This window comes from Leptidea sinapis, chromosome 7, assembly GCF_905404315.1.
Source record: "Leptidea sinapis chromosome 7, ilLepSina1.1, whole genome shotgun sequence".
Lineage (NCBI taxonomy): Eukaryota > Metazoa > Arthropoda > Insecta > Lepidoptera > Pieridae > Leptidea > Leptidea sinapis.
The window spans coordinates 13,553,675-13,580,558 of NC_066271.1; the positions used below are offsets into that span (position 1 = coordinate 13,553,675).

Sequence of the window (26,884 nt, forward strand, 5' to 3'; positions counted from 1 at the left end):
TAGGAGGCTATAATGTACGACGCCACATAATGTTATAAGTATTCATAGTCAAATAATCTTAATTCAATTAGGCTTAAACTAACCGCTTTGAATAGTCACTATAAATATTTCTTTTAAATTACTGAATATTTTTTTTTATGGAATAGGAGGACAAACAAGCGTACCTGGTGTTAAGTGATCACCGCCGCCCACATTCTCTTGCAACACCAGAGGAATAACAAGAGGGTCCACAGCTTTGTAGTACGTGGAAGAAAGCTCCTTGAAAACCGCACTGTGAAAGACCGCCAGACATCCAGATGGTGGGGATGATATCCTAATTTGTTGCGTGTCGTGCGAAGGTGGAATTCGGCGGCAGGAATCAGGTTAAACAGCTCTTCGGAACACTCCTCGTGATAAATGCCGTAGAAGACACACAATGAAGCGACGTCTCTACGCAACGCCAAGTGATCCAGCCGTTCACAGAGCACTGGGTCCCCAGACCAGAGATGACAGCAATACTCCATGTGTGCCCGGACCTGGGCTTTGTACAGCGCTAGAATATGGGCCGGCTTGAAGTATTGCCGTGCTCTATTGATGACGCCCAGCTTCTTCGAAGCTAACTTGGCTTTGCCCTCCAGACGGCCACGGAATTGGCAATCGCTCGAGATTTCGAGACCCAGAATTCCGATACTAGGCGAGGCTGTAAGGGTAATGTTGTCGAAGAGCGGTGATACGACAAATGGGGTTTTTTTAGTGGTTATCGCGCAGATTTGAGTCTTCTGGGGGTTTAATTGGACAAGGTTCAATTTACCCCATTCCGCGACCTTCCCGAGAGAGGACTCGATAGAAGACACAAGTTTCTCCCGGTACTGGTCGACAATTTCCCGAGAGAGACCTGCATGGCCCGTGTATTCGGCATCACCAGAGCTGTCGTCTGCATAGCAATGTATGTCGGAGGTGTCAAACATATCATTGATATGCAGAAGTAACAGTGTCGGAGATAGCACACAGCCTTGGGGCACTCCAGCATTCACGGGCCTAGGATTCGACCAATAACCGTCGATAGCGACCAGTATGCTGCGCCCAGTGTGGAAGGTGGAGATCCACTTGCAAAAGCTCTCGGGAAACCCAAATTATGGAAGTTTTGAGAGAAGCGCCTTGGGACATACACGATCAAATGCCTTCGATATATCCAGGCCAAATGCCTTCGATATATCCAGGCCTTCCCCCTTGCTTTCGATAGCCGCCGCCCATCTATGTGTTCTTCTGAACGCGGTTGGTCGTTCATCAACTGGTGACTGTCTATGTATACCAAGAGCTGGCGGCTAATTATGCTCTCCATAATTTTGGAGATCAGGGAGGTTATGGCTATAGGTCTGTAGTTTGCCGGATCCGATATGTCTCCTTTTTTTTGGGATCGGATCGACAAGAGCTGACTTCCATGAGTCAGGGACCTATGCCTTTGGAATAAGAGTGCTGGAATAAACGCGTTAGCACCGGCGGCAACTCAGGGGCACACGTTCTAAGCACGATTGGAGAAATGCCATCCGGCCCGCCCGACTTCCTGACGTCCAACGAAAACAGAGCTCGCCTAACAGTTTTCTGTCTGAACTGTACTTCAGGCATAGAGCTCTGACACCGCGGGATGGTCGGCGGTATGTTTCCGTTGTCGTCAAGAGTCGAGTTGGAGGCAAAAAGAGCGCACAGGAGATCGGCTTTCTCTTTTGCCGTATGGGCCAGGGTGTCATTCCTCATGTGCAACGGCGGCATGGACGGCTGGTTGAAGTTACCGAAAGCAGCTTTCGAAAACGACCAGAACTTGCGTGTTCCGGTCGGGTAACTGGAAAGCTGCTCGCCGATTTTGACAACGTGCTTTGACTTCGCACGGGCAATTTGTCGCTTAAAAAATCTGGAGGCACGGTTATATTTCCTCTTAAGAACTTTGCAGTTCGGATCCTTTGTGCCCAGCGCCGCAAACCAAGCTCGATACGCCTGTTTTTTGCAGTCAGATGCTGCTTTAACTGACGCATCGAACCAGGGCTGTGATCTGCCACCGATGGGTACTACAGAGCTTGGTAAAAAAATATCCATGCCCTGTAGTATCACATCGGCTACTGCAACGGCGCAGGCACTAGGATCATCCGAAGGGAAACACACCTTGCCCCAAGGGTAGGATGCAAAAAAGGAGCGCATCCTATCCCAATCTGCTGACTTGTAGTGCCAAACGCGGCGGGTCACAGGTGGTCTGCGACGTTGGGCACTACACTCCTGACCAGGCAATGGTCGGACGTTCCGAGAGGGGCGTCGAGAGAGACCTGGTAACTATCGGGATGTGTAGTCAGCAGCAGATCTAATAAGGAAGGCATGTGGCTGTCCACATCCGAGAGCCGCGTTGGCGACTCAACCAATTGGGACAGACCATTGGTATTGGTAAAGGGCTCCTGTTTCCGCAATTAGACCGCTTAATTGGGTCCATTTTGCGTGCAGTGTTGGCCAGTCATTCCAACCAGCCCAGCTCCTTCCAGAAGTTCAGATCACTCCTGGGGTGTTCACAGACTTCCTGGAGCGACCTTGTATTTACTAAGGTTTGTGCCTGTTGGTTGGCCACCCCAGCACATTCCAGGATTACGTGAGTGACCGTTTCATCTTCGGTTAGACAGTCCCTGCACTTAGGACTGTCCGTAACGCCGATTGTAAATAGGTGTTTGTTCAGTGATGTGTGACCCGTTAGGGTGCCGACCATAATTCGGATGTCATGTCTGTTTAGGCTAATAAGTCGACGTGTCAGTTTGGGCGATAGTGCAGGAATCGCCTCTTTCGACTGTCTGCAACCTGAGACATTTGTCCATCGGGTTCCATGTAGGTTGTTGGTGAGAGAGCGTATCCATGACCGCATTTGGCTGAAGGGTAGCGGCAGGACTGGCCCTGGGCCAGCCACTTGCGTTTCCGACCCCCGCCTTGCAAGTTCATCCGCTGCATCGTTCCCCAACGAACCGCTGTGTCCTTTGATCCATTGCAGAGTTACCCAGTTGTTAGAGGCAGCTCGTTCTAAGGATCGGTGACACTCGTATATCAGCGCTGAGTTATAGGTGTTGCTCCCCAGCGCAGTCAGTACTGCCATACTATCGGATAGAATACGGATATAATATCCGTGTATTTTCCTTCTTAGTATCGCGTCTGCAGCTGCCTTGATGGCTATGCATTCGCATTGGAATATGGAGCTGTGTATGCCTAAGGGTATAGAGGTGTTTATATTCAGTTCCTGTGAGAAGATGCCAGCTCCAGTTCCGGCTGCCATTTTGGAGCCGTCTGTGTAAATTCTGAGTTCATTTACACCTGACTGGTCTGCTCCCACTTCGAACAGTTGAATACGGTAATTCTTTTGAAAGAAAGTTTTGGGTATTCTATCACAGGGTGCCTCACAGAGTGGGAAATCCTTCCTTACTCTGTTCCAGAGGTTTCCTGTGAGGCAGTCATCATTCTTGCATACACCCATCAGCTTCAGGCGGAGAACCGACATTGTCGCCTCATGTTGGATATGTATGTCAAGCGGTGTGAGCCCTAGAATGGTTTCTAGGGCAGATGTTGGCGTAGTGCGCATGCAACCAGTTATGGCTGTGCAGGCCAGCCGTTGGAATCGCTGCAGTTTGGTTTGTACTGTTGTTAGCTCTGTCCTGGGCCACCAAGCTATTGCTCCGTAGGTGATAATTGGTCTAATAAATGCAGTATATAGCCATTTACATATCTTTGGAGCAAGACCCCAGGTTCTCCCTTTGAGTCTTCTACACTGCCAAAATATTATACATGCTTTTTCAGCTTGTGGTCTATGTGTTTATTCCAAAGCAGCTTACTGTCCAGTATGACCCCCAGGTATTTAACTTCTTTAGTAAGGCTTATCTCGGTATTGAACAACTTAGGTAATGTAAGATTGCCAAAATTGCGTTTGTTAGTGAAAAGTATTAGCTCAGTCTTTGATGGTTGTGTGCACCATTCTTCGATTATCTTAAAAGCAGATCTCATGAGATTACATAGGATATTTTCGAATGGACCTGTTATTAGAATGGCGAGATCGTCCGCATAGCCTACTGTGTATAGTTTCTTTCTGTTTAGCTCCACGATGAGCTCGTCCACCATAAGGTTCAAAAGGAGTGGTGAGAGTACCCCTCCTTGTGGGCATCCAGTTGCCACCACACATCTTGTGCTGGTGTTCACAGTAAAACGCATCGCTCTGTGCCTCAACATGTTGTCTATCCACCCGGCAATTGTAGGATCGACATTGTGTTCAGCTAGCGCTCGGCCTATGCTAGTAAAAGGAGTTTTGTCAAAGGCGCCTTCAATATCAATAAATGCACCTAAAGTTGATTGTTTACGTGATAGACCTTTACCTACAAGTGATGTTACGCAGTAAAGGGCAGATTCAGTTGATTTGCCTTGACTATAGGCATGTTGGTTGATGTGTAGTGGTTTGTGTAGGAGAGCATTTTCCCTATCGCAAAGCCTTTCTAAAGTCTTCATCAGAAAGGATGTAAGACTGATTGGTCTGAACGATTTGGGATTCGTGTAGTCACTCTTGCCGGGCTTAGGGATAAATACTACTTTCACCTCCCTCCATTGGAGTGGCACGTATCGGTGTGCTAGACAGGCCCTGTATATAGCTGTGAGATGCAGGGCCAGCACCCCGGTGTCTCCCCATTGTAGCAGCCCCGGAAAAATACCGTCAAGGCCACCTGTTTTAAATGGAAGAAAGCTATTGATTGCCCACATTACCTTATCTGTGTCTACCACCCTGTGAGCTGTGGTCCAATCCGTCTGATCCGGTGTGCTACTCTGCGACGCCACATTCCACGACTGGTTGTTGGTGATGCGGCAGCCAGGGAAGTGAGTTTTCAGGAGCAATTCGCAGGTCTCAGTGTCGGATTTGGTGTGCGTTCCGTCAGATTTTTTCAGGCAACCTAAGTCTCGATCTGGGTCGCGTGAGAGTATGTTTTTAACTTTAGCCGCTTGATTAGTGGATTCTATACTGGTGCAGAAGCGTCTCCACCCTTCCCTCTTCCTATCGCGGATACGCTTCATGAACCGGTACTGGGCTTGCTTGTACGCATCCCAGTCGTCTGGTGCCCGGGTGTTCTTGGCTCTGTTGAACAGCTTCCTTACTTTGCCTCGCAGCCTTTCCAGCTCTGGACCCCACCACGCAGATCTGTTGCTTGAAATGGACTTTGTCGAAGTAAGAGGGCACGTCTGTTCATAGCTGTTGATTAATGCATGAGATAAGTCAGTTATATGTGTGTTAATACCCGCCGTGCCGTTGTATTCATACGGTATGGTGATGGACTGAAGCTCATTCCTCACCAATTTGCTGTACTTGGCGCGGTCCGTTTTGCGCGGATTACGCCTTGGTAGGGCAGGTTTTATGTTAATGTGTAGGTTATACCTAATCCACCTATGGTCCGAGCATGAAAGTTCATCCGACACGTGCCAGTCGGTGATGTGTGTGGATACATGATCGGTTCCTAGCGTTAGGTCAATAACGGTTTGGGCTCGCGTTGTGACAATGGTCGGCTCGGAGCCCCTGTTTAGTATATTAAGGTTGGTTGAAAAGAGAAAAGTAAGTAGATCCTCACCTCTTTTGTTGGTGTTCTGGCTGCCCCAGATGGTGTGATGCGCGTTGGAGTCTGCGGAGATGATGAGCTCGAGATCCTCTGTCTCGCAGTATGTCATCAGCGCAGAGAGCTCCGACGATGGTACTTCTTCGTCGCCTGGCATGTAGACCGATGCTAGGACCACACTTGGCAGGCCTAGGCGGTCATCTGCTTGGAGCTTGACAGCGGTTAGATCTCTGGAACATAGCTCGTTTATAATGGTAGTCGTTACATGCTTTGGTGTGTAGATACATGAACGTGGTTTACCTTCGGTGGCAGTGTCCACTAGAATCTTGCCTCCGATGTTATTCAGACCACATATTTTGCCATGTCTAATCCACGGCTCTTGGATTAGGGCTATGGTCCCGGTGTTTTCCTCCAGCACCCTTCGCAGGTTAGCCGTTGCGGTATAACTGTGCTGGAGGTTGGTTTGTAGTATTTTAAGGAGTGGAGGTGAATGGGTCTGGGCTGCCATCACTATGCAGCAGACTTTCCTCCAGCTCCTTTAATTGATGGTCTTCCCCGACCCCTTGCTGCCACCAGTCCTTGGAGTGCGGCTTGGTCTCTGTGGGAGCTCCACCCTCTTTAGGAGTGGTGGTCACAGAGACACCGTCTGTCCCCTGACGGGTGGCCGCAGGGGCTGTTCCTGAGGTGAGGTCTTGTCCACCCTCCGGCTCGTCATCCATACGGATGTCGGGCGATGCCTCAGGAGCAGACGAGGTAGGCAGATTCGGCTGCGGTGCCGAGTCCGATTTGGGTTTCGGAGGCTCGCTGTCCTTACCTTCCTGGTCGGGGAAGTGTACATATATGGAGCCACATTTGTACGAGACTCGTCGGTCTCGTTTTTTGAGCTCCAATACGTCTTCTTCCGGAATACCAAGGACGATGCGTACTTTGCCATTTTCGTCTGGTTCTGGAATATGGTACAGACTCCAGGTGCGGACTTTGTACCAGGGATTTTGACCGGTGAATCTGGTTTGGAGTAGGCTCAGATTTTCGCCCTTGGTGAACCTCGGAATGATCATCACCGCCTTTACCTTCTTGGGAATATCGGCTTGGCGCCGAACAACCAGTCTGGTGTCTGGCAGTGGCGAGCTGATCTTTGCGACCGTTTTTCTTAGCCATTCCACGGTGTACGTATCCTCGCACCAAAGCTTGAGGGTACTCTCACCGTGGTTGGCTCTGCCTCTGAAGCTGGGCAGCCTTAGCGGGTCTGTAGAGGAGGTGGCGGCGCATATGTCTGCATCTATCGCTTCCTCTATAGCCATCTGGATTGCCTCGGCTTGCTCAGCTTTGATGTCTTTAAAGGGCTCCTTCATTACAGCGACTAGCAGGTCGTTAGACTTGCATATGTCCGCATATTTTATGAGACCCTTTTTGGTAATGGCCCGCGGGTTCGTACTCGTGCGCTTTGCGTCATCACGTGGTGACAAAGTGTCATCAGGACGAGCTCGTTTGTTGCCCTTGGGAGGGTGTGATCCCTGCCCGGAAGCAACTCGAGCTTCTGCCCTTTAGTGGACTAGTCTGCCCGCGCGTTTCCCGCGCGGCCTTTTCTGTGCCTGTTTGTCTGTTTCTTTCGGTGGAATTTGAGGCTGTCCTTGAGGCTTGCCTTTGTCTCCCACCGCGCCACCTCCTTTAACCTCTTGGGGTTTGGGAGGGTTGGCTTTGGCGGCAATTTTCCTCGCCTTCCTAGCTTCAGCTCGCGCGCGGTTGCGTGCAGCCTTACTAGGTGCTTTGTAGCTGGGCTTGCTCTCTTCTTTTCTGATAGGAAGCGTCCAGGCATCGTCCGTGAAGGTTGTTGCCGGTATAGCTTCCTTAAGAGTGGAGAGGTCTAAAGTCTCTTTTGGCGCTGTAGGAGCAGCCGAAGTTTGGGTCTTAGGCAACTTTGCGGTCACCTGAATAAGCGCTCCCGGGAGAGCAGCTGGATCGATAGGCGTATCAGTATTTCTCTTTTTATCCATACTTGAAATTTTTGAAAATTTTCATCCCCGACAGCGCCCCAGCCGCCATGGAGCCTCAGTAGGGGACGCCATACACCCTGATGTGTATGGACCCCAGGACTTCTGCGGGGATATAGCGACCCTCACCGTGAATGACTGATGACTGACGGTCGAGAAATGCAGGAGCTGCATACGGGGAGAAGAGAGCCCCCCGCGCTCACCCCAGCACCCGCGACCGGGCCATAGGCACCCACATGGATTTTAGGTAGCTCGCCGGCAGCCCTCTGACGGGAAGTCACAGCCGATTGATCGAGGGTGGCTGGCCCTCGGCCGCCCGTTTAAGAGGAAGCCTAGGACCAAAGAGGTGTGTTACGTCAAGCAGGTAACTGACCGACCCGCTATCCGCTCAACCACCAGGATTCCCTGCTCCCTCCGTACGGGTATCCACGCACGGCACAAACACGTGGGTGGTCGAAAGTCCCTTACCCATTAGTGTAATAAGCCTTCGACCTCACGACCACATGAGGTGAAGTGAAGGAGGAAGGGGGGGAGGAAGGGATTAGGGGTGGGTAAAGGTTGTGGGGCGGCCAGAGGTTTTTGTCTAGCCAATTGCCGTAAGTATTTGTGACTGTACAACGGTAATTGGCCAAAGAACGGGCGGCAACCTCGTGAAGGATAGTCCACTGGCATTGTTTAGGGGATCAATGAATGGACCATTCGCCAAACCCAGCGTCGGACAGACGCTGAGAGTAGGGATTGCGTCAGTCAATATCTATATCGATTCACTGACGATACCCCCGCCCTGGGTCAGACCATATGCCAATGCAAAATTATGCACAGATCGCCCTGCGTAGTCTGTGGTACGTAATCCAAGCCATTCGGCATTGTGCCTGTTGAAATCATCCAAGACTACGATTTCTGCGGAGGGGATCTGTGCAAGCACGTCGTCAATTGCCGTTTGAACGCAGCCCATGAGGTGATGGGTTTCTGCGTTACCACTTTGGGACTTTGGGACATAGATGCGGACGCGGTCCAATAAATCTACGCGGTGCCAGAGAGTAGACAGACCCCTACCCTCAAAATTGCCGAGACGGCGACAGCAGATATCCTCCCTAACGTACACACATACCCCGGCATGAGGCATGAAATTGTGCTCAGTTTTGTACCCGGGCTACGATAAATATGACGTATCGCTAGGTCGAGATTTCTGCGTCTCCGTAAGGAAACACAAGGCCGGCTGCGCCGTCTCAAGGTGGTGGTGGAGGGCGTTTTAGTTGGAGTGAATTCCCCTGATGTTACAAAAGTCCACATTAAGCGTGAAACGGGGTGCCGTGGTGATACTGCCTCGTTTGTCCTTGGTCATGCGCGGTACTGTGGCCTCCCCAGAATACGAGGGGCAGCCCGAGCGCGAATGCTCGGGGAGGGATTCTCCGGCTCTACAGGAGCCGGTACCCTCCTGGGGTAATTTCTCTTTTGATACCGCTCTCATATTTTGTTGGGGGGAAGGGGGGGAGGAATGGCCTCCGGTCCTCGACACTAACCTATGCGAAACATAGCGGCACTAGGCCGCTACTTCACGCCGGTATTCTGTGCGAGTGTGGTAAGTAACCCAGACGAGTCTGGCCCGATTGTGCTGACGTCAAAAGACGGTAGCGTGACTCTCCCACTTTCAATAAGCCCGTAGTCGCCTCTTACGACACCCTAGGGCCTGGGACTACCCTATTCTCTTTTACGCCCCGGGGATGGCGAATATACCATATATTCGGAAAAACTTGAGCTCGTGAGAACATTAACGGACTTCAAAAAAAGAGTAGGTTCTCAGTACGTTGGTATGTTTTTGAAGTAAAACATCTTTATCGACGTATGAGAGAAATTTTATAGCAAATAGTCACGAATTTCGGTTACGCGCCAATTTGGTTTTTTTAAATCCAAGATGGCCGCAATGGCGCGCAACATTATGATTTCAATAATATGGATATCATATCCGAGGTTCTCGAGGGTGCAGAAAACGAATTTGGCATCATTTTTGAAATCCAAGATGGCCGCCGCGCATATTTATGATTTCAACAAAATGGATATCTATATCTAAAATCCCATTTGTCGTATCACCGCTCTTCGACAACACTTCCCATACAGCCTCGCCTAGTATCGGAATACTGGGTCTCGAAATCTCGAGCGCTTGTCAATTCCGCGGCCATCTGGAGAGCAAAGCCAAATAGGCTCTCATCTATGGTCTGGCGCACCCCAGTATCAATCCATTTGACCGTGTTCATTGCAGAGCAGCTCGAATTGTCGGGGACCCAGTGCTCTGTGAACGGCTGGATCACTTGGCGTTGCGTAGAGACATCGCCTCATTGTGTCTTCTATTCGCATTTATCACTTCCGAAGAGCTATTTCATCTGATTCCTGCCGCCGAATTCCACCTTCGCACGACACGCCCACCATCTGGGTGTGGCGGTCCTCCACAGTGCGGTTTTCAAGGAGCTTTCTTCCACGTTCCATAAAGCTGTGGAATGAACTTCCTTGTGCGGTGTTTCCGGGACCATACGACATGGGTACCTTCAAAAAAAGCGCGTACACTTTCCTTAAAGGCCGGCAACGCTCCTGTGATTCTTCTGGTGTTGCAAGAGAATGTGGGCGGCGGTGATCACTTAACACCAGGTGACCCGTACGGTCGTTTGTCCTCTTTTTCCATAAAAAAAAAATAAAAAATAATAATGAAACGTGGCTGGAAAAAATACACCTCTGCCTAACCCTTCAGGAATACAGGCGTGAAACTGTGTAACGTTATGTAATTTCTTATTTTGATCGCAATCTGTTACGCAATAACAGGAAGTACGTTATTCTAATTGTATGTGAAATACATAAACAGAAGCCACGTGCTATTGTGTGATTTCGTCTAGTGTGCGTACCCCTTATTCATCTCAGATTCAATGGATGTTTAATTTAATTTTTTATTATTATTGTGTGTGATGTACGTACCTATACTGTTTTGAACGTACTAATGATGAAATAACTAGGTATCTACTTAGGTGCCTAACTACCTAAAACATAATAAAATGACGTGATATGGTGTTTTCTGTGTATTTATTGTGAAACTCAAGGAGTTTTCAAAAGCTGCGAAGGATAAAAATAAAAAGAATGGTATGTACCTACGCTCAGGCACTCGCTAAGTCCGTAGGTAGGGTTACCTAAGTTGGTTTACAAACAACGGCACCGTCTATATTAAATGACGGTCTCTTTAAAATATTTTTATTTTGTAGGGGCTTTTATTATTTTTATTTATTCAAATGTAAAAACATCACAATACTATTGCATATGACTTGTATAACGTAGCATTGAAGGGATGTCGTACCCTTTCTGATTCACGCAGTATAAGATACATGAGTATCTAATATGAAGACTGATTTTCAAATTTATATGGTTTTCCAAATAAAACGTCATTTAATAAATAATAATATATTAAAACATCATAAAATTCACAATAATACATACCCTTTCTGATTCACGCAGTATAAGATACATGAGTATCTAATATGCAGACTGATTTTCAAATTTATATGGTTTTCCAAATAAAACGTCATTTAATAAATAATAATATATTAAAACATCATAAAATTCACAATAATACATACTTTAATTGATAACAACATAATTATTCTTATTTGTAATACTCTATGTCGAAGTGGGCGTGGCTTCTGTCGGTTCGTCATCTTCTATTGGCTGGCCCAGAGATAGCAGCCGCATTTTGTAGTTACTTATTTTTAAATCCTGAAATCAATAAGAATATAGTATAGGACAATATATTGAACTATCTCGTATTTGAGCCTACTTCAAAAAAGTGAGGTTCTAAATTTATTTGATATTTTCTAGTGTGTGGTTGCCAATGAAACGTTGATCAACGAAGACATTAATTAATCAGCTGTCAAATCTCAAGTTTCCTTTAAAGTATCCATTAAGTTTCATTAAGTCTTTGTTTCAACACGTTGGTTGTGATCGTAATTTATTTTGTAAATTTTGCGTAATGCACAGTAATTTGAGTGGCAATATTAAATGGCTAGAGAGGTGATAGTATGAGTCCTAGTAACACCACGACCAGAACTATTGTGTTCGCCACTCATACTTATAGCTCGTCGTCAAGCCCTGCCGCCTTTACGACCTGCAGTATATTCTTGACGCGAGTATTACAAATAGCATCTGGGAGCAGAGTGTAGTCACCAAGGATGGTTGTTATGCTTATAAAGGCTGGTCCAAAAGTCCGTTAACATTTGATTCGGTTGCCGCGTCTAGCAGCGGAGGGGGGTGGAGGGGTTACGCATGGCAAGAGCGGCCAATGGGAATTTAGTACCATGGCGTCGTTCAGCGCTTGTCGACGTGAGTTTAGTGTACGCGAGTAATATCGAAACAACGATTCTGCGACCTTAGCTTAACGAAAGTTTTACAATCATTACAAGATACGACACAAAAATCAAGCTCCATCAGGTGTGTTAATTAAAAAATGGGTGCTCAAGTTTGAGAAGACGGGTTCAACAATGGATTTACCCCGATCTGGTCGGCCTAGTACGTCGAGGGACCCCGAAACCGTGGAGCGAGTAAAATCGTCTGTTCATGACCAACCTGGACTTTCAACTCGAAAGCGGTCTGCTGTCCCTAACGTGCCAAGATAATGATGTATTAAACCGCATCCTCAAGAAAGATTTAAGTCTACATCCTTATAAAATGGTGCAAGAAGGCCTCAGGACCATGCCACTAGGTTGCAGTTTGCGAACGAAATGGTAGAGCGATTCACAAGTTTTACAAACATTTTTTCTCAACGAGGCACACTTCCACCTAAATGGGCATGTTAATAGACAAAATTGTCGTTATTGGAGTCACTATGTCATGGTGATCAAAAACCCCTGCATTCCAGCCAACCAACCCAGTAACTCTTGACGAATTAAAGGATCGTATTCGCACAGAAATCCAAAACATCTCAACAGAAACATGTAAAGCTGTCATCGAAAATTTCCGCTCTAGATTGCAGCAATGCCAGAATAATGAAGGATTGCATATGGATTATGTGATTTTTGAGAAATAAATTCCCCTTTTGTTTACTATCGAAAACAATAAACAATTTTGATCTACTGTAATTAGTTTTTTTTAATCATCATACCAATTATAAACGGACTTTTGGTCAACCCTATACATTAGTGGGCCGCAATCGCAGAGGAGATGAAGAAAGTTTTATCGTTTTGTGTAAAGGCTTGCTTAAGCGACAGTGCCCAGTTAGCATTGTGGTAAATATGCATAGATTTTTCCTGTTCAATAATAGGGCTTCATTCGCGTATCTATTGTTGAATGCCGTTATTAGCTTTAGCTCCAGCTCTTGCGAGCTCATCGGCCATATCATTGCCCATGATTCCGGCGTGCCCAATGACCCATCTGAGATGACCTCATCTTAGCATTATCATCATAATCAGTTTAATATTATCATTCAAGCAAATCAATAGCAAGTTCCAAATATCAGTTCAGACCAGCAAATGTTTTCAATCTCATTAAAAGACATTGCTAACTGGTGTTCCCAGGTGAATAGGGCATGGGTACCATCAAAAAAAATTGTATTGGTTCACATTTTCCCCTTAACTCAGACACAAGAAATTCAGAGGTCCCTGAAAGCCTGCAATGTGATTCCACTGGTGTTGCAAAATAAATGGACTCTATTGATTCGTTTACATAAAAAGGGTTATCATGGACTAAGTTCCACAACTCGACGTTTACAGTGCGCATCTTTCTTGAGTTTAACCTTCCTATACCCGCGCGTTGGTCTATGAGACCGACGGTGTGATTTTTCGAATTGTCTGATTTGTTGCTAGCTTCATGTCCGTGCTCGCCACGCGCTTGTTGGGAACGCTCGTGTGCACGTACTTGGCGCCAATCGGGCCGTGAGACCGACGCGGGTATAGGTGTAACTTTTTGTGTAAGTATAAAATTATTATTTATACTGTTTATTTAGTCTTTTTTTTAACTTATTTACTGTGTGTGTAAATTTTAAATCAATGAAGAGGCAATCCAATAATTGTTGGAAGAATATATTTCTGACAGTGATTACGAAGACGGAAATGAAAAAATGAAAGCGAGGTGGAAGACGCACTTGAGACACAGAGCAAGAAGACGATGAAAAAGACGAGATCAAAGTTTTGGCTGAAGAGGTAGACCGTCAAAGTTCCAGAGATTTTTACATTGGAAAAGATAGATAGACAGAATAGATGGAACAAAACTCCTGTCTGGGACTTATAACGTAGCTGATGGTAAAGTTATGTGTAAAACAATCCTGATAAGAAAATTTGCAGCAGAATATTTCTTAAAGCCTTATCATACCAACTCATAAATTCGCATCTCCGTCGACGAAATTCTAAACTTGCCTAAAATCATAAGACTTAGGCTCGCAAATAACGCAAAACACGATACAACTGCGCCAATTTATTTTTGTTTTTCGAAGAAAAAAATGTTTTAGTTCTGTTTTAGTACCCAAGACAAAACTCTGTACTTTGAAGGCTGCTTTGTATAAGACAGAGAGTCTGTTAAATAATTAATAATAAAGTAATTATATGATAATAATTTTTCATTATATTCTTTACTTTTAGGGTCAAACGTTATTTATATAGGTTTTCTTAGGAAAATCATATGAATCGGGGTTCCAAAATTTAGGTCTCTGAGACCGTACGCGGGTTTAGGTGTCACAAAAATTGGCGCGGGTATAGGAAGGTTAAGAATGTAGTTTTTAGTTGACACACCAACCCAGTGAGAGTTGGTCAACTTCACACAAAACTATTAAATTTTTTCATAGGTCTGTGCATAGGTTACTCACCATATTTTCGATCACCGATCGAAAAGACATTGAGATGTGAGAATTTAAATAGGATGAGAGGCTACAAGGGTAGCACCACTAGGTACATACCTGATCAGCGAGTAACTCCAACAAGTCATCCTGATCCTTCTTCAGCTTTTCCAGTTCTTGCTCGGCGTCCAGCTGCCCTTGGCGAGCACTCGCCACCTCTCCGTTCAGCCTGCTCACCTGCGTGTTCAGTTCTTCCACCTGGGCGTTCAATCTACTCACTTCAGCACTCATTTGCTCTATTCGGATTTCATACTCTGTTATTTCATTGTGTTGCGCGGGATTTGTCTGGTTTGACTGGAAAACAAATAGAACACAGTGGAAGGACGCTTTGAGGAAAATTCTAGAAAAATAATTAATTACTTAATAGACTATTTTCTTATTTTGATACGTTTCTAACTCAGTACGAGCCAGAGACCAGAGCAATAGGCAGAGACAACGGACTCCCACTTGCCAACATCATTACATACTTGCGTAGCTTCTTCCTCATCATCCGTTTAATGGATGAAACATATTTAATTTCATGTTAAGTATATAAAATTAAATATATTATATAAACATACATTAATGTATTATATACAAATAATAGTATTATATATAAATATATAGCTAGATGGAATACTGAAAAAAAATTATAAAGCATATAATTATTAGCAGAATTATTTTAATTCAAAACTTTCAAATAAAACATAATATTATAATAGAATTTTATTAATGTTAAAGGTATTGGGTAGGAAGGTATGCATAAGATGTGGTCGGGTTTTCACCGTAATTTTATTATTTTTTACTTTTTAGTGTCACATTGTGTTATAGGTTTTTCTGTTAACTGCAGTAGGATTGTTCTAGATTACGTAAACAATAATATTTCGTTGCTTTTTATTAACATTATTGATTTAATATATATATTTTTTAAGTAGCTATGGTTAGGCGAGAGATGCCCGGCGTCTTTAACAATATAGATTCCAGAAACGGGAACAGAAAAAGAATCGAATCTGAAAAAATGCTGTTCGAATATATACTTCCCGTTGTTGCGAGACAGAGAATATATCGTGAAAAACGTCTGTTATCACCATGGAAAGTTACATAAAATTATGGTCACGCCAGGAATCTTGAACAGTATGAGTCTAGACTCGCTTAGTGATTCTAAGGTCTTGCTAAAGAGACATGTTAACAGGAAGCGCATAGGTCAGGCCTTATACCATCTAGCCAACGAGTCTGCTGACTCGAGGTCTCGTAGACTCGCTCGTATTTATGATCGATCGCCCACGAGGATGCTCAGGAACGTGAAAACCAGCTGGCGACAGCGCGACAGACGTCACAAAGACTATCTTCAATGATAGAGCTATAAATCAGTATGCTGAAGTACCCTGTACAGTTGGTAAGCATTTATTATATTAAAAACAACAAATTTCATTAGTGCCAACACCTGTGGATTTCATTCCGCAATATATAATCAACCTAAATGAAAACTCCTATAAAAGCTGTACAAAAACTGAGATTACATCATCCAGGTAAACAAAAATGTTTATAAAATGAAAACTACTGCACCAAACTATGTTATTTTTTTATGGGACCAAATGGCAACAATTTCGCATCAAACTAAAGAAGAATCACGTAATCACAATAACAAATATATGTTATACGCTCATAAAGTGGTAAGTAATTTATGGGACTTTCTGATATTATGAATTACACGTTTTATAAACCCACAAAAAGTATTTTATTTGCATCAAATTGTAAAATAAAAGATAGACTATATAGTTAGGGACTCTTTATAACATATGCATGAGGAAACCTCTCTAAATCGAGTCAAGATTAAGGACCAGGACAAGGGACAGAAATAAAATTGTTTTCTACAATTGTTTCACAATAGGTTCATAGACAGTTCATTTTGCAGACATTTTAATTATATTTGTGATCCTCCGCGGATATGTCTGTGTAAAGCACTAGTTTGTAATTGTTCATGTTCACGGCTTACAAAGCTGTTCATATTCACTGGCGATGACTTTCTGTGCACAAACCACAATATTGTTCTAAGGGCCTTTAAAAAAAAGTGACTATCGGCAATGCAACAGTAGCTACTTTCCGTACACAAAATACAATATTGCTAATAATTGTTCACTGGGCCTTTAAAAAAAGAGCGACTCTATAGTTATCATTTGTGACTGTGTGTTTGTCGCGCCCTTTCATCTGTCTAATTCTGACAAGGGGGAGAAAGGGGTGTGAATACTTGTCAATAATTGCACCATATTAAATAAAAAATATTCAGTCAAACGACTGAATTATTTTAAGCTTTTTGCAAACCACCGCCGACCATCCCGCGGTGTTAGAGCATTATGCCTGAAGTACAGTTCAGACAGAAAACTGTTAGGCGAGCTCTGTTTTCGTTGGACGTCAGGAAGTTGAGCGGGCCGGATGGCATTTCTGCAATCGTGCTTAGAACGTGTGCCCCTGAGTTGACGCCGGTGCTAACGCGTTTATTCCGGCACTCTTATTACAAAGGCGTAATCCCTGACTCATGGAAGTCAGCCCTTGTCCATCCGATCCAAAAAAAAGGAGACAGTTCGGACCCGGCAAACTACAGGCCTATTGCTATTACCTCCCTGCTCTCCAAAATCATGGAGAGCATAATCATCCGCCAGCTTTTGGTATACCTAGAGGGTCACCAGTTGATCAACGACCGACAATACGGCTTTCGCCATGGTCGGTCGGCAGGTGATCTTTTGGTATACCTAACACATAGATGGGCGGCGGCTATTGAAAGCAAGGGGGAAGGCCTGGCAGTTAGCCTGGATATAGCTAAGGCCTTTGAACGTGTATGGCACAAGGCGCTCCTCTCAACGTCTTCCAGTGCCGGAAGAAACTTGTGTCTATCGAGACCTCTCTCGAGAAGGTCGCGGAATGGGGTAAATTGAACCCTGTGCAATTTAACCCCCAGAAGACTCAAGTTTGCGCGTTTACCAATAAAAAATCCCATTTGTCGAATCACCGCTCTTCAACAACACTTCCCTTAAAGCCTCGCCTAGTATCGGAATACTGGGTCTCGAAATCTCGAGCGAATGCCAATTCCGTGGCCGTCTGGAGGGCAAAGCCAAGTAAGCTTCGAAGAAGCTGGGCGTCATCAATAGAGCACGGCAATACTTCAAGTCGGCCCACATTCTAACGCTCTGCAAAGCGCAGGTCCGGCCACACATGGAGTATTGCTGTCATCTATGGTCTGGCGCACCCCAGTATCAGCTCGATCCATTTGACCGCGTGCAACGCAGAGCAGCTCGAATTGTCGGGGACCCGGTGCTTTGTGAACGGCTGGATCACTTGGCGTTGCGTAGAGACGTCGCCTCATTGTGTGTCTTGCGTTAGAAGCTACCGCATTTATCACGGGGAGTGTTCCGAAGAGCTGTTTAACCTGATTCCTGCCGCCGAATTCCACCTTCGCACGACAAGCCACAAGTTAGGTTATCATACCCAACATCTGGATGTATGACGGTCCTCCACATTGCGGTTTTCAAGAACCTGAACACCAGGAACCTTGTTTGTCCTCCTATTCAATAAAAAAAAAACAATCTCACATAAATAAAATAAACTTACCGGAGAAAAAAGCAAGCTTGGTGATTGACAGACGACTAAGGAGAAAAGTGTGCTTACATTGTCTTTAAACACACTTTTTCCATACCGCTATCAGAATGCGTATATGTCCATATGGATCAAACGTCATTGATTGTATTTAATATATTGTTGCCTTTAGCCCATAGTACAGGCTATGCCTAGTTTGGAGCAAGATAATTTGTGTGTTAATATTATTATTATACTCCTTATTATAATTTCATCATATTTCCTACATTTAAATGTATATTATAACATATAAATATAAAAAAAAGTCCCGCCAGAGTTGGTTCCAATTCCGCCGGTGGTTGGGTCGCCGACAGACTAAAGAACTTCTGCATGATGCGTGCCGTTCTCAAAAGAGCAGCTTTCTGTAACTGACCCTTTATCCAGTTATTAAACAAGAGCCTCTTCAGACTATTACTATTATTACCTGGTGAGTTAGTGTTGGCACCGCCTGGCTCGCCTGGTGGCTCTGCGGGGTGGGGTTCACCTGGTTGTCGTACATGGTGCTGGAGTGTGACGGTGTCTGGGCGGATAGCTGCGCCTTCAGCAGGGTGTTCTCGTCTTTGAGCAGAGAGTTGGCCGCGATGGATTCGTTGAGACTACGCTGCAACGGGAGATACGATTTGATTATTTTCAAATATATTTATTGAATATTTGGGCCCACACTTCTATAATCTTATACTATCTTAACCCTCTGTTTTCTATTACATTACCATTGTAATAATGTCATTGAATAATTTTAGAGGGGTTTATAAAATACCAATTTATTGTAACTTGGACACGAGGGTTGCCACAGAAACAGTGTCAAAGGCTTCTTTTAAATCCATGAATACAATACCTTTACCTAAATTTTAGTTATAAGCGAGCTGAGTGCATCCTCGGTACATACTCCATGTCTAAACCCAAACTGTGTACTTGATAACAACTTAAATTTATTTAGAAAATTAACAAGAGTAATGTGCAAGCATTATTGTGTTACGGTTCAACGACGCCGTACCTAGTGAAATTATTGAGCTAGCTAGCTTAGCTCAAATCCGATGTTGCATAGAATTTTGGGTTCAATCACGGATCCTGAGTCACGGTAATGATAATGATACCCCATGCCAATAATGAAAACGAAAATGGCAGTGATATAGGTCGGTCTGACAGCGAAATAGAGATGGCAGATGGTTGATGATACATGTGCGAGTGAGAGCGAATTATTAATGGCCGACATTTTAAAGCCATCGGATTTTCTCGTTTCGACCCTTTTTCTTATACAAAAAAAAGTACAGTGTTTGATTACCTGCACCATATTGCTCAGCAAAATCAAACATTACCAATGAAGTTCTATACATAAAGACAATGCACCTCATACAAAATCAAAACCACACAGTTGATTGACACACGACTAAGGAGAAAAGTGTGCTTACATTGTCTTGAAGCACACTTTTGCCGTTCCGTTATCAGACTGCGAATGATATGTCCATATGTATAGGACGTCATTGTCTATTACGAATACTTACATAGGAATTATTATTTTAATTAATTATGAACCCCAATTTCTTCGAAGCTTCCAAGTGCTTTGCCTTGCATGGCTGCCTTCGAGGCGATAAGGGAGTTATTGGCAATCACCCGAGATTTTGAGACTCAGTATTCAGATATTAGGCGAGGCATTAAGAGTAATTTTATCGGTTTTTTTAGATTAACGCGCACACTCAAGATTGTTATGGGGGTTAACTTTAACAAGCTTCATTCTAACCCAATCCGGCACATTCTGAAGAGAGGGCTTGGTAGAAGAAACTAGCTTCTTCTGACAAATTAGTCGTAACTTACGACAGCACACAAAAATGCGATGAATACGGTCATCACATCTCGGGTCACCAAATCCACTAACCTGCAAGTTCCCCTTGTGATGAATAAGCAAGTCGAGCTGATGCAGCAGCTCTTGCAGGCGAGCATCCTGCTGCCGGATCAGCGACTTGTATTGCTCTACCTGGCCTTCTACCGCGCCTTCCGCCTGCCCGGACACCTCCTCCTTGTTGGACACGCTCTGTATGAGAATTCCTGTAACACAAATTTTATTAGTTTAAACTCGAACCCGCACCTCTCGAGAACCGTCCGAGCGCTCTTACCTACTGATCCAACCGTCCGAGGGACGCATCGAACAAAATTTATACATATTTTATTCAACTCTCAGGTTGTGGCTCTATCTACAGGATCTACTTTACAGTTGTACCTGCTCAACCCCAATAATTGCATATTAGGAAATTGACTTGAGGTGTCGGTCTTACAAATCTAAATAGTTTATTTTTAAGTGCCATCACTTCTGGGATTAAATATACAAATTTCATTTGTACCAAAATTGATGGACGATGCAGAACTCGAACCCGCGCCTGTCGGGTTCCGTCCATGAATTTTGTATTTTGAATATTAAACCAATAGATAATGCACATATTGACAAACAAAATAATTGGTCCCATATTATCGGACAGTCAAATTGTCTATAGATACGCTAGTATGCCTATCGCATAGACATAGTTTATCTAGATAGATAGATTTTTAGCAAGCCTTGTTAGTTTCTATACTAGACACAGTCAAGTAAGGATATCATCACCACCATCTGGATGTGTGGCTTTCTTCCACGTACTAAAAAACCTGTGGAATGAACTTCCTTGTGCAGTGTTTCCGGGACGATACGACATGGGTACCTTGAAAAAACGCGTACACCTTCCTTAATGGCCGGCAACGCCCTTGTGATTACTTTGGTATTGCAAGATAATGTGCGCGGCTGTGATCACTTAGCAACAGGTGACCCGTACGCTCGTTTGTCCTCCTATTCCATAAAAAAAGTCGCACAATTGCGGTCCTCACCTTCCAATGTTTTGAATAGTCTGCAGAACTCGTAGTCAATTAGAATCTCTGACGGCACTTTGACCCTAAGCTGAGGGTGCTTCGCGGCCTTGTTGTATAGTTCATGTTTCGATACTTCGCTGAGCTTGGCTGTGAAGGTCTCAACTCCAATACGCTTCACGAGGAGTTGCTTCAGGGACTCTTTTGTGTAAGCCTCAACCGAATCGTCATTGAAGTGTATACAGATGGCAAGGAGGAATGCTGAGAGTCCTGGAATATGAGAATTGAGGTCAGGGTGGTGTTAAAAATATAAATTTCATTCATCATCATCTGGTTCTTGTCCACCAATATGACCAAAATTAGTAAGAATTCTTTGGTTCACATTGTTAAGGATTTGTTTTAATCATTATGCATCTCAATATATTGTTGATAATGTTCTTTATGTTCATAAGCACATTGACGAATTTTCTAGAAACTGCGACACTCATAATGTTAGCACAAGGAACAAACAAATTTTTTATGCCTGCTACTCGGTTAAGTCCAGTTAGTAAGTCTTTTATTCGGCGATGTATATTCTTTTACAACATGATTCCAGAAAATGCACAAAACAAATGTGTTGCTTACGAAAAACGATTAAAACTTAAAAAAAAGTGTCAAAAGTTACTATAATGTCAATGGTCAAATACACTCAGGCTATTAATTTATAAATTTTAGTGTATACATAATGTATTGTAACTAAATCTATATATTATATAAAAATTAATTGCTGTTCGTTAGTCTCGCTAAAATTCGAGAACGGCTGGACCGATTTGGTTAATTTTGGTCTTGAATTATTTGTGGAAGTCCAGAGAAGGTTTTAAAGGTGAAAAAATAGGAAAATGCTGCTAAATTAAATAAAAACAACAAATTTGTTTTTCCTTTGATGTGTCCATACATAATTTCTATGAGAGAATTTATTAACGCACGGTTTGACAGTTCTGCTGTGAAACAATTTCATTACGACAGCAGGGTGCATATTTTACGAAGAAATTTTTGATGTTATGATATATTATTGACAAATTCATATAAAAACATTATTTTATTTATTATATACAGAACAACGTCTGTCGGGTAAGCTAGTTAAGAATAAAAAAGACCGCTCAGTTTCTTGCGCCCGTGTTTTGTCAGGTCTGAAGAGTTGGCACTTGAAGGCATTCTTCAAATTTTCTAATGAGATGACCATATTATTAGTAGACCTACCCATGTTGAACTTTCTCTAGCGTCTATTTGCGGCAAGCATTAGATTGTTGTGGGCGAATTCACCTTGCAGCAGAGAGTCGTTGTCGTCGTGATCGTTGGAGGAGGTCTGGTTCACTAGGAACCCCACACCGCCCGGCGCTGCCAGGAACGCGCTCACAGCAGCGCTGCACTCGCTTGTCCACGTGCACAGAAGCATCAGTAGACCTACCTGCGTACGTAATGTTAACCAATTTATGACTTAACATCTTATTTCTCAAGGTGACAGCGCAATTGTGGTACTGTTCAGAATTTTTGGGTTCTTCAAGAATCCTGAGCAGCGCTGCATTAATTACAATGAATATGTACGGATGGTAATTGATACTTCCTCTCCTAATGGTTGGTTAATCAGCTGAAAGTCCTACTCGTCTCATCCCTTACTGTCATAAAAAAATCCATGGTGCGGGTTCAGGTTCAATCGTGTGACAGAGGGTGCCGAACAGTGCCCAAAACTTGTGATTAGGATGTGGGTTTATAGACACCCCTTATGATGTACATCTTTAGATGTTTGTTCTACTAAAAAGTTTATTGCAGATCTCGACAGGCCAAGGATGTGGAGAAATTTTGATGGTATACCAATAGCACCTACTTCTATGGGATATAGATTTGACACATAGCCATTTCCTGTTAAGTCGTTGGTTAGGTCCTTTTCTGCTAATAGGTATAGTGTAGTTATTATGAATGTTTGTTTACCATGAAACCTTAAGCTGAATATTACGTACTATACATTATTTTACTTTTGAATAAAGGAAAATATTCTGGATGAAGAAACACCAACATACCTTATATCGTAACAATCATCATTCAATTATAAAATTAAAACCTTTTTAGAATTAAACTGTATGTAAATATTTCAGAATCTTATTGGTAACATTTTTTATCTATGCCATCATTTCATTGAGTTTACAATCACACTGGTCACAAGTAACTGAGGTTGGCAGGTATTAAAAAAGTCCAAGACAAACATACATGTTGTAATTGATCACCATCACCCATACTCTTTTGCAGCAAGAATTACACATATGTTATGTTATGTAGGCAATTAGGTAAGTGTACATGCTAAGAAGGTACCATGTCAAATCGACCTAGAAACACTTCTCAAGGAAGCTAATTCCACAGTTTGATTGAGTGAGCATAAGCATATTTTGTGTCCATAACTCGAAAAATTAAATTTTTCCTCTGTATCTTGAACATAGCAATGTTTTATTTTACAACCTTTACAACTCAATTGTTTAAGACTTATTATCTCTATAGTTAAAAAAAAAATAAGTTACCAACTTTAAGAATTCGCCAACAGTATAAGAGATTATTTCTTAGAAAGAAATGAGGAATAAGCAATGAATAGAATATTGAAAATGTTAACACATGTTTGCTTGCTTGGTGTCAGGTGTTTAATTTAATTTTAATGATTTATAATAAATAAAAATTTATTAGAATGAATGTCAACCTCTTTATGTTGAATCAAAATCTGTCTAAGTCGAGTTTCTCTATAAATCAGAAATGGACTGGAATTTTTTGGAGTCTCTTTTGATGTTTGACTTATAGAGATTCTATTGTATTTATTTAACAAACCTTGGACTGCAACTTTGTTGTCTGTTGCAGCAATAATATGCACTGATGCAGCAAGGAAACGGGAGCACTGCCCACATTGGTTGCCAGTAGGACCCTCAACAATTGTTCCTTTTGCACAGGGTTTTCTATTAGGCCATGCATCAGAGCTACTGCTGAGAACCAGTTGGATAGTACATCCGACGAGAATAAGCCACCACACAGTAATTGACCACTGGTGAGAGCAGAGACATCTGATGATGAGGGTAGAAGTGTTTGGACAAGAGCTGACTGGCTGAGCTCATTGTGATAAAGGTAACATTGGAAGCAGTATAGAACAGCACATCTGAAAATTTGTATTATGTACTATTTTTATGAACAAAAGATTTTAACTAGTATCAAAACTTAACTAGAATCAACTTAACTCTTAGTTTCAATATCAGTTTCTTTATTCAAAATTTATTAATTTAGGAAATAATAAAATAATACAAGTCTTAAAAGCTAGTTAACACTGTGCCTGAACTAGGTAATCCTGTGTTTCAGGTGTAAAGAACTGATATTAAAACTAAATAATCCAAAAAAATGCTTTTTTTATTGGGCTTTGTATTTTTGTATGAAAAGTGTATAAAAAAGTGAATGATATGGTAAGAATATTATATTTTTGTGGTTTGCTAATTTATATTTTGAGCAATTGCATTTTTTACAAATAAGTTCTGATATTTATACTTTTCTGCTTACAATGAGCTAGTTTTTAATTTAGCAATGTTAAAGAAAACCCCATTAGGATATGTTGAGATATAAACAGAGAGATTAAATTAACATGAGTAGAGCATGGGGCATTAGCTATAACCATAAAAAACTCCAGCAGTAATGCAAATATTGAATTAAAGTACATAATTTAATGACTATCCAACAAAAGCCTATTTCAAATATAATACTATTCCAATTTTATTGTAATATTTAGTTTGGTGCTCAAACTTTCATTGCCTATGCAAATAAGCCTATGACTATTTCATGATGGTTAAGTTCATCAAAATAAAACTAAAATATTAAAAAAAATACCTTAATGCAAATGGTTGCTTTTCATTCACCATAGACATAAGAAGCACAACAATTGCAGGCCTTGGAGGGTTAGACGGAGCCATGACATTACCAATAAACTCCTGATTCACCTCATTGCCCCTAATCACATCTCCAACTGTATTTATAGTCTCTGTCAATATATCCGCAGGTACACCACTAGCCATTAAGATGTTGCACAGTGCATCTAATAATCCAACATTCTTCATTATTTTCTGACAATTTGCCACTAATTGAATCGAATTGCTCGGTGAAACAACAGTTCGGACAATTTGTAGCATACAATGTACATTAGAAATTTTCTGTGGCGACCAACCAAGATCCTCATTATCATCTGGTGTATTAAACATTGGCAACATTTTTTGTATGTAACTGCCCTCTTTAAAAAAGTTTATATTACTGCTGTTGTTCTTCAGTAAGTTTAACATAAGTAAGAGACAATCCTCAACAATTATTCCACCATCTGAATAACCTTCAATATTCAGTATTTCAAATAGTCTATCAAATGCATTTTCAAATGCAACAATTTTCTGTATGTTGGCATTTCCTTTGGTCAGCTTTATAAGTAATAGGAGAGTCTCATTCCTTATAACTTCTCTAGAGTCTCCAAGCAAGTCCATCATTTTTGAGACACCCATTGGTTTTACTAGAATAATTTCTTGTATATCCTTTGTTCTATTGGTCAGGAGTGATGTTAGTAATTGTACAGCAGAAAGCCTCACCCGGAAATCATATTCATCTAACATGTCTAATATAAGCTGTATATTGTTAGGATCTTTGATAAACATTTCTGTAAACTGTTCTCCAATGTTCATGGGGATGTGAGGGTTGTCTTGTTCTTCTTCAAATTGTGATGGTGACATTATATTATTGAGTGCATCCAATGCATAGTTTATTGTTTCATTATCAGCTCTATCCAACTCTAAAACCTAAATATTACAATTTTATGTAGCAATGCTGTACAAATATACTGACATATTGTCAGCAGTATCTAAATCCCTCACAGTAATTCTACTAACAAAGTGTCATATCATCTACTGATCTTATGTGAAGGATAAGTATAATATTTCTTGCACAATAAAAAGCCCAATTCCAATTTTCATTAAAATTATAGCATATTATACCATCTTGGACTTAACATGAAATAATAACTCTAATTAAAAATATTATGACATCAATTTCTTCAAGAGTGAGAAAAGTGTTTCAATAAGAATTCATTAATATTTCACATATTTTTTCATATGTAGTTTGGCAACATGGTTACATTAATTATTATTCTTACCTGCTTTAATGTGTCCATGCCTTGGGCACCTACTTCTACTCTGTACTTTCTAGACATGGCTTTCAAGGCACGGCAAGCATCTCTACGGTCTTCTAGTAATGTAGAGTTATTCACTCTATCTACTAATCTCTCCACCTATAAGAATGACATAATAATAAATATATAAAAATAAAAAATAATTGAGTCATTACAATATTTAATAGATCAAATAAAAATATTTAAGGATTAATAATTATTTCCGTCACAAGATTTATTTGACACTCCAAAAAATACATATTACAGTACATAAGTGTGATATTTATATATTATTATAGCTATACAATCAAATTAATTTAACTTTTGATAGATATAAGCTTCACTTCAAATATCTATAATTATAAACTTTATTATTATATTATAAAGAAGTTTATCATACGAATTATCTTCAAAAAAATGAAATCGTCACCGTTTCGGCTCCAGTTGGTTGATGTCCGGGCTCTGGAGAACCCAGAACCGTTTTAATACCACTTTTCAGAAAGTCCATTGTAATATATTAATCCAAACTGGTATAAACTATAAACAGACTTTAATGCCTGTAACTCATATTCAGTTTTCAGAATTCCTACAAAATTAACAAAACACCAATAATAAAAATGGACCAGTCGACGTTAACTTTTTTGAGTTTTTCGTTTATCAAATTATCATAGGTACCTACTGATTACTGACAAAGTGACAAATACCTAACTAATAAGTGTCATATGAAAATTGACAACTCACAAAATTCAAAAAGTGTTTTCTTAATTTTATGACGAGGGTAACTTTTTTTCATGGAAAAAGAGGACAAACA

The 26,884-nt window shown here is 42.1% G+C and overlaps 1 protein-coding gene across 1 annotated transcript; it reads right to left on the reverse strand.

Annotated features, from left to right (window-relative positions):
- Positions 1 to 11,141: 11,141 nt before the first annotated feature.
- LOC126965279 (general vesicular transport factor p115) lies at positions 11,142 to 26,737 on the reverse strand. Its single transcript, XM_050808787.1, has 10 exons — positions 26,504 to 26,737; positions 26,059 to 26,193; positions 24,759 to 25,705; positions 23,721 to 24,042; positions 22,176 to 22,320; positions 20,895 to 21,143; positions 19,918 to 20,087; positions 18,469 to 18,645; positions 14,496 to 14,729; positions 11,142 to 11,329 (listed from the first exon to the last, which is right to left on the reverse strand). The coding sequence occupies exons 1-10, from the start codon at positions 26,579 to 26,581 to the stop codon at positions 11,234 to 11,236; spliced, it is 2,553 nt and encodes an 850-aa protein (XP_050664744.1). The 5' UTR covers positions 26,582 to 26,737; the 3' UTR covers positions 11,142 to 11,233.
- Positions 26,738 to 26,884: the final 147 nt, after the last annotated feature.